General features: G+C 41.6%; 1 protein-coding gene across 1 annotated transcript; it reads right to left on the bottom strand.

The window, feature by feature from the left end:
- Positions 1 to 5,547: 5,547 nt before the first annotated feature.
- LOC141729688 (uncharacterized) lies at positions 5,548 to 8,524 on the bottom strand. Its single transcript, XM_074545014.1, has 3 exons — positions 7,607 to 8,524; positions 7,009 to 7,249; positions 5,548 to 5,884 (listed from the first exon to the last, which is right to left on the bottom strand). The coding sequence occupies exon 1, from the start codon at positions 8,395 to 8,397 to the stop codon at positions 7,771 to 7,773; it is 627 nt and encodes a 208-aa protein (XP_074401115.1). The 5' UTR covers positions 8,398 to 8,524; the 3' UTR covers positions 5,548 to 5,884; positions 7,009 to 7,249; positions 7,607 to 7,770.
- Positions 8,525 to 8,540: the final 16 nt, after the last annotated feature.

The raw sequence follows: 8,540 nt of genomic DNA, 5'->3' as shown, positions 1-8,540 counted from the left end.
TTTGCCCTTTGTATTTCTGTTTTGGGGTTTGTTATTTAGGATTGCAGTGACCCTAGAATCCATCCTTTGCTACTTCAGAGTGGAGAGCTGAAAAGCTGCTGCACTGGAAGGCTCAGTGAAGAAGAAATATGGCATAAGAAGTTAAGATCAGCAGCAGCTCTTACCAGCCCTTGTCAGTTCCTGCAGGACCCTTTGAGGGTCAGGTGCACACAGCCAGGTGGTGCAATTCTGTTATCTAACAAAACAAATGTCACTTCCCTGCCTGTGTTGAATGCCTCTCTTCAGGGAATATTGTTAGACATGATGTTTCCACAAGTGGTTTTGAGAAGTCTGTATGGAAATAAACATTGTTTTGTTTGTGTATTTATTTATTTATAATTTAGGATAAGGCTCTCCACCCTATTGTTCCTAATGGAATTATGCAGAACTAAGCCCACATAATGTATTACAAACTCCAGCTGACATTTATTTCAAATTCCACAGATTGGTTCATCACTGTGTATTCACATCTGTACTATTTAATTGCTAATTAAATTCACATGATAGAGAATGAAATTAAATGTTTCTTGTTTTTAAAGGGAATATTATATTACAGCACCACTCATAACTAAAACACAATACTTTTATTTATTTCACAGTTGTACAAAAAGGCCATAAAGTTTTGCTGGTCTCTTTCATGTATGTTCTCAGCAAGCACAGAACTAGCTGTTGTTGTTGTTGTATCACAGAGCATAAAAAGCCAGATAGTGTTGGTTTCCCACTGCTCTGAGTGTGAAATTCTGAAGAAAAACACAAGAATACAGAAAATTCAGACTGAACATGAAATTATTTAAAGAAGTTGTAACAGTTCTAATATATAGAAATGTTGAACTCAACTCTCAGAAAACTTTTCTGTTGCTGTCCTGATGTCATGTTTTCGTAGGATTTTTATCAGATGGTGAAGCCTTCATGCCAGCTTGCCCTGAACTGTGATCATCCTGAGTTAGGAAATGTTCAGGTGATTCCTGGAAAACCCTGAAAATTCACATGAGCTCTGTGCAGAAGGCTGATTCCCAAGAATGGCTTGGGAAAAGAAGAGGTCAGCTCCAACAGGAAACCAGAACACAAAGATAAAACTAAATTTATATGTAGTAATCTAACTGAATGTGTACAGCATTCAGTTTCCTGTGTGAAGAACAAGGTTACCTATAAAAGGGCTAGAAAGGTTTGCATGTGATTGTTTTTTCTCTCAGCTGAGGCAAAAGGTAAATGACCTACAAGAAGCCACAAGTGTAATTGGGTTCCTTCCCTGTTTATTTGCTCTGCTAGCAAGCTGCAGGCTTTCTCTTTGTGTGTGCAAGAATGGTCAGTGTTACCCATCAAATCTGGGGGGCACTGCTCAACCAGTGTGCTGGGACCAGCAGTTCAGTGACTGGAGCAACATCTTCTCAAAGATCAATTCTTTCTTCAAAGAAAGAATTCTTATGTGAAGCATCCAGAAATGCAGGCACCCAAAGGTCATTTGTGGCCTAAGAAGCTGCTCAGTGCTAAGAAGGAAGGTATCCCCCATGTGGGGTTTAGCAAGGGGATAGGAGTCCTTGGCTGCTGTGAAGAGCAGTTTATTTAAAATGTGTGTGCAAACTAAAAGCAATAGCTTCCATGCTGGCACCAACCACTAGAGCTTGTTTCCTCTCCAGGCTGACTGTTACTGGCTCCAGTTGTCAGCAGACTGTGCCTTACTGGTTCCAGTGGACAGCAATTACCAAACCAGCAGCTCCCTTTCTTCCTCTTGTGGACAGCCAGAAAAACAGATGACAAAAATTAACCAGGTAAGGAAACAACTTGATTCTTTGTCCTCCTGAGATGAGAAGACAATGCAGGGGTTGTGGGGAAAGGACAGGAAAAGAATTGCTTTAAAAAAGAAAAATGAAGGAGGGAAAATGAAAATGCAAGTGTCAGGGGGAGAGTCACCATTGTGAGGGAAGAAAGGTGCAAAAGGTGCATGTGTAAAAAGCTGGTGAAGGATTAGTGGGTATAAAAAAGAGGACACATGCTGGAGGAGCAGTTCCTGGCAACTTCTTATCTGGGTCTTCTGAGCTGTGCATGTGGCTCTGTGTGAGCTGATGTAAATAACAGTTATCAAAAAATACAGGAGCACTCAGACCTCTAATCCTAAAGTAAAGTCATGTGGGATCTTAAAACTAATTAAGGCTTCTCTCTAAGCCTTAAATCTAGTCTATGTGTAGTATAATATCCTGATGATATTCCCTGTAGAATCCAATGAGAATTTTTCAGACCATCAAGTAAGTAACTACTCCACAAACCTAATCCACATTGAAAACAAGCTCAGTTTTTACTGGGTATCAGGAATCCATGAATAAAAATCCATTTGTCTATTACAGGTACATACCTATTTTATCTCACTCTTTCAGGACAGCATAAAAACACACTATAATGTTGCTATTACTGTACCCATCACACAAAACTTACTGTTATAAATTAGTTAAAGTGTAACAAACAAATCTGAAGTAACTCTCTAAGAAGTACAAGCAGGTCAATACAATACATACTGAAAGCAGGAGACATTTATTCCTTTATGAGGAACACTCAGGACTGAATGTTCCACAAAGGAAGATGAAAGAACCCTCAACAAAGATAAGTCTGATAAAGTTGTTACAGATGAGGATGTTCCCTATGTAGTTCTTCAAAGGGCCTCCTCTAACATAAACAGAAAGAAGTTTTTACTTTCAGAGTTATACTACCAAACAAAAATCCATAAACATGATTAACTCTTTCAGGAGAAGAAAAGAGATATCATTAATATCTGTTTATCTCAGTCCATCTTTGAGATGTACACAGTAAGTTTAAAAGAAACAAAAATGGGTATATTCAAGACCTGATTGATCCTTGTCTGCAGACTTCAGATGAAAAATAGGATGGTCCCATCCTAGTATCAACATCATGTTGTAGATATTCAGTAGCAATTCTGGTATACAGTAAATGGTAAATTATGATATTCACACAACATGCTGGAAATCTTTTATAGGCCTAAGAAATATTCTGAGAAACAATATTTGCAAATTAAAGTAAAAGAAAAACAGTTATTGTTTTCTGTCACTTAAATATAGGAGTAAAAATATCTAGAGAGCAAAGGGTACGTGCACCAGACTTGTTTTTAAATCTAATTTAAACTCATTAACTGCTGCAGAACTTGTGATGATGGCCACAGATTAGCTTTCTTTTTTATCTTTGAAAAGCAACAGCTTTTGGAAAGAGCTGGACTAGATGTGAAACCTCTGGCCTTGTTTATTCAGCATTATAGTGTGCTTCTGAATCCTTATGTCCCTGATGACAGAGGTGCTTTTCTATTTATGCTCTTTGTATTCAGTTTGTGCACACTGGAATTATATGCACTTTTTTTTTTAACTGCACAGACTAATGTCCCTCTTGCATTAGGTCATGAAAAAATAAAGAACAATCAGACTACTGAAATTAAATAAAGAAAAAAGCTCTTAAAAGCACACAACTTTAGATAATAGAAAAACTTAGTAAAAGGACTCTAGTTGTTTCTGTCATGTTATTTTCATGTTGCATTTCTCCACAGTGCTATGTAGAAAGACCTGCAGACTTATAGGAAGAGTTTGACCTCATTATTTCCCTTTCTCTTTGTGTCTGACTGGCTCCTTTGTGTCTGTTACCTTGATCCAAACAAGCCCAATTAGATACTTGACATGAACTTTTCTCCCCTTCAGTTTTCTTTCTGGATATGAAATACTAAATTCATTTTTATATAGGTGTATATATGCATGCATATCTATGTATAAATGTAGATGTATGTATATGATAAACATTAAATATATATATATATTTCTATGTATAAATGGAGATCTCTGCTATCATAAATATCAGTGAAAGAGCAGGTATATATAAAGATGCAATTGTCCATGGAAGTTATTACTGTTAATCCCTTAATAATGAAGTATTAAGTTTATTTACTGAATGTAAATTTACTTTAGTTACTTTCTTGACATAGGAAGTGGTGCAGTTCCATGCACAGAGGGGTCAAACAGGGAGGCTTTAAATGTAAACATAACAGCTTGTTTGAAAAAAAGACCAACAGTATGCAATGCACAGATAATACCATTTCCTAAAAATGCCACAGGAACAATAAACTACCCAAACTATAAAATATTTATTAAACTTAGGATAGCACAGATAACTGCTAGACAAAACTAAGAAACTTGAAGTTTTTGTACATAAAAGGTTTCCAAAGGGTATCAGTAATTTATGTCTCCATGTGTTGTAAGATAGGGTGGAAAGTAGAGCTGAGTTAGAAAATGGGAAGTTCATGACCAGGGAACTAAATGCTGAAGAAATGATAGTCCATGGCTACCAAAACCAAGGTGGTTGTACAACCTTGTACAACAAGGTTGATCAGTTGTACAGAATTTCTCTTTAAAATGGAGATGAGCAAGAAGCAACACTTCTGAACAAGTCTGTGCCACCTCATGAGATAAAATTCCTGAGAGCAGAAATCCACAAGAAAAGAAACACAAGTTTTCCCTCTCTGTCATATCATGAGCCTCTCACTCAGGAAAACTGTCTAAAATTGACAATGTAAAATATGATCAGAGGTAATGAAATCTAATGAGATAATTACACAGCTCTGGTGACATTGGGAATCTTTTAGATGTTGGTGATTTTCACTACCTACTGGTTATTGCAATCCTGTTTGATGTTGAGAAACTGAAGCCCATCAAACATTTTTCAGAGATGTTGCTGCTGCATGTTGTGGGCGATGCTTTGCCCTGGTTTGTGTCAGAATCCAGCACTTCCTTGGTACCTGAGCTGTCAGTCAGCATCCAGCCTCCAGCCTCCAGCCACCAGCACTTACTGTGAAGAACTTAAAAGGAAGGCCATGGACAATATGACTTTCTATTAAGAGGCTTTTGAGAAGGTTGTGCAGCTACTAAAAAAACTCCTTGGAATAAAAATAAGACAATTAAAAGCCATGAGAGTTGGCATGGAAACTAGTGAAAAAAATAAATACACCTTTAAATAAAAATCAAGCAGAATAGCAAGAGACACTATTAGCTAGCAAGAAAAAAGAGATTACTCAAGAAGAAAAATCCTTCAGCAATCAGAACTCCTCTTTAACAACACTGCTAAAGAGGGGCCTAACCTACAGAGATAAAATGTCAAATAAGAACAAGGAAGATTAAATAATACTTGAAGAAAAAGCAGTTAAATATATAAAAACAAATAGGAATTTTAAAGTTTAAATGTTAGAAATAGTCTACAAGATATCTAGTTAGTTTGCAGACCTCAGAACAGAAAGTATTTTTAAGAAATACATGTTGGAAAGAACCTGCACAGTTTACCTGCATCAGTTCATTCTGCAGAAAGGCATCTCCCAGAAATGGCAGGGACAAGCTTCTAAGACTAGCTTGTTTTCAGACAAGATTTCCAAGGGAATTTGGAAATCAAATAACATAGACACAAAGATACATGCAAAGATACACACAAAGATACATACATTTCATATTTTATTATGAAAATAATTTTTTTTATCAGACCAGAAGGCAGCAAATGTTATACTTACCACTACAGAGAGGCTGGTGTGATCCTGAGCAACACAAATCTACAAACCTTCAGGACACAAAAAACTAAATGGAAGTTAGTCTTCTAAAATTCCAGAACATGCAAAAGATTATGTTATGTCAGGTCTAATCAGGGGGATTCCACCTGAAAAACAGTGCCTCTGTCATCTGCTATTTGCACAGCTGGAGCTCTTGGAGGCTGCACCTCTTTCTGCCTGGGCTCTGGCAGCCAACAGGGCCCATACCCGAGCTGCTGTCACTGGGAATCTGCAGCCCAAGCAATGAGAGTCTGCAGGTGAACACAGCTGGCAGGAGGAAGAAAGCAAAATAAAAACGGTTGAGATGAATGCAGGAAGTACTGATTAAAACATACCAAAGGAGTGAAATTACTGAGTTTTATTTAATTTAGGAGCAGGTTGGAGAGAGTGTACTGGCACACAACAGATTTTCAGGGGGAATTCTTTTAACAGAAGAGGGAAGGAAATGTGTAGGTACTCCTTGAAAAATAGGTCAAAAAAAATTGCAAACAAAACTGGTGTGACTTAGAGAGGCACTGAACAGATGCATGGACAAAGAAGAATTAGTTTTCATAGGGTGTAGGGAAAGGATTGAGGAGAAGATACAAGTGAATAGTTAAGTAATGATGTGCTTTACATAAATGTCACATCAAAATACAAATATATATGATGTGATACTTGAATGAATTGTGTTTGTCCAGATTGCCTGCTATAACAGATCATTCTTTCTGTCTTTTGCAGATTGTTTTGCTGGAAGTGCAGTTTATCATAATTTCAGTAAGTACTCAGAGCACGTGACCCACCACCAATATCTTCCCTGCATTTATTTTTATCAGGTAGGAGCTGTTCAAAACAAACTTCATTTCATGTTTGATGTGCCCTCTGCCTTGACTGCTATTAAAACTGTTTCTAAAGAACCTTAGAGGAAATAGGATGTTAGAATTGGAAACATCACCTGAGGATCATTTCAATAACAGCCACAGATGACAGGATGGCTGCTGATTCCTGGCTAAACAAACACGGATATACTATCAGGGATGTTTGCTATACATCCATGTCAACAGCATCAAACATACCAGGAAAATATCTCCACCCTCAGTCTGTTCCTTGCTACTCCCTGCCCCAATTCCCTGCTTCCCTCCCATACACAGCTAAATCAAACATGTACACACAGAGAACAGGGGCAGGCATGTGCCTGGGATCATGGGCAGGGACCCAGGCAGGTGCACCTGCAACGAGGGTATGGCATGGCAGAAAGGAAGGTGTGGGGAGTTTATGGAGTACTCTGGTGAGAGGCCCTTGGCCTCCAGCTAAATCCACTGTACTTTTTGTGTGTATTCAGCTACAGAAGGTATATTGAGTTATTTGAAGGTAGTTACTGCATCAGAACCATGACAAGCAAAGGGCATTACCTGGGTCATTGAGCATAGCAGTGTGACAAAACCCACGTCCACCTCTGCAAAACAGGTCTGTGCTTTGCTCTGGCCACACTCTGTGCTCAGAGGCCTCAGGCTGACTCTCATTGCCAGTGTTTGGGGCCACTTCAATGCCAGTTTCCAGCTGCCACCATGCTCCCACCAAAGGACAGAAGAGACAAGGCAGGAAAGCAGCACCCTGAGCATACTTTAGGAGAGGCTGAAGTCTAGGCTGGACCTGCATGGAGAAGGGCAGATTAAAGCATTATCCCAATGTCCTGACAGAACAGTCAGACAGTGATAGTGCACACAGCATTAGAATGTCTGTTTGGAATATGTGCTCGTGGGAACGGAATGAGTGAGCCCATACATGAAGAGTGAACTCTCTGGGGAGAGGGAGACCAACCAGAAAGGCTGGGTGAGCAGAAATCTCTGGAGAAGGTTTGGGTGTGAAACACGCACAGCACAATGGGCTTCAGAGGAAAACTTTATCACACAGCACTATGCAAATTCATGTGTTTATCCAAGTTTATGCCATCACAGGAAGAAAAAAAAATCTATTACTTTGTTTCCAACTTATCACATGAAAGGTTACCTGCGTCAGCTAACTTTATGTACCAGTCTGGGACCATTAATTTAAATGATTAGTCGAAGGCTAATTTCTTAATCTGGATCTGATGGAAGCTGATAGCAAGCACTTGGGAGCCTGGTGTGCCTGCCGGGAACAAGGGGCACTGCCGGGCGGGATTCCAGGATCCTTCAGCATCGCCCGGGGCTCGCCGGGCTGGGAGGGAGGACGGGCCGCTGTCCCAGCGGGGGCGACGGCAGAGAGCGGGAAAGAACGTGGCCCCTCACAGAGCCGGACCAGCCGTCCCGTCGTTGCCTGGCTTGGCCGGCGACGCTTAATAACCCTGGGGTGTTGCCACCCTCGTGTGCCATGGCCCCTCTGCGGTACCAGCCGCAGTACCACAGCCGCCCCTCACTGCTGGGGCTCCACAGCGGCGCCCGCCCGCCCGCAAGGGCGGTGGGGCCGCGCGACCGAGCCCGGCCACAGTGCAGGGCATGCCGGGAATTGTAGTCCCACCGGCAACGACTTCGCGCCGCAGCACCGGGCATGGCTGATGGACGGCGGACCTCGGCAAGAGGGAGGTACAGCGTTGGTTCGGCGAATACCGACCGCGCTGTCCCGCCCTGTTGGTGGGGCAGAAGGGCCACCACCCAGTGGACATGGAAGGGAAAGCGTTTACTCCGCGTTCTCGAGTCCTGTTCTCCCCTCGGGGTTCGGGATTGGGGTGCTCTCCTTTGAGTTCGCCCCCCTCCATCGCCCTGCAGATGGAACGCGCCGGCACCAGCCAGCGCCCCCCCAGCCGGCCCGGCGGGCGCCATGGCCGATCCTGCTCAGTGCGGGCGCTGCGCGCTCCCGCCCTCCTTGCTCTTAGAAGCGCTCCCGCCATTGGCTGCGGCTGGGCGCTCTTGCCAATCAGGAAGCGGCTCTCATGGAGGAAGGGAATAAATACAAGATGGCTGCT

The sequence above is a fragment of the Zonotrichia albicollis genome, chromosome 7 (assembly GCF_047830755.1).
Source record: "Zonotrichia albicollis isolate bZonAlb1 chromosome 7, bZonAlb1.hap1, whole genome shotgun sequence".
Classification (NCBI taxonomy): Eukaryota; Metazoa; Chordata; class Aves; order Passeriformes; family Passerellidae; genus Zonotrichia; species Zonotrichia albicollis.
Note: the sequence above shows the minus strand (reverse complement) of the source record. Positions and strands in the feature narration are given on the sequence as shown.

Bases quoted from the DNA above. Each gene is read 5' to 3' on its own strand.
- LOC141729688 (XM_074545014.1), bottom strand. From the start codon at position 8,397: ATGGCGCCCGCCGGGCCGGCTGGGGGGGCGCTGGCTGGTGCCGGCGCG.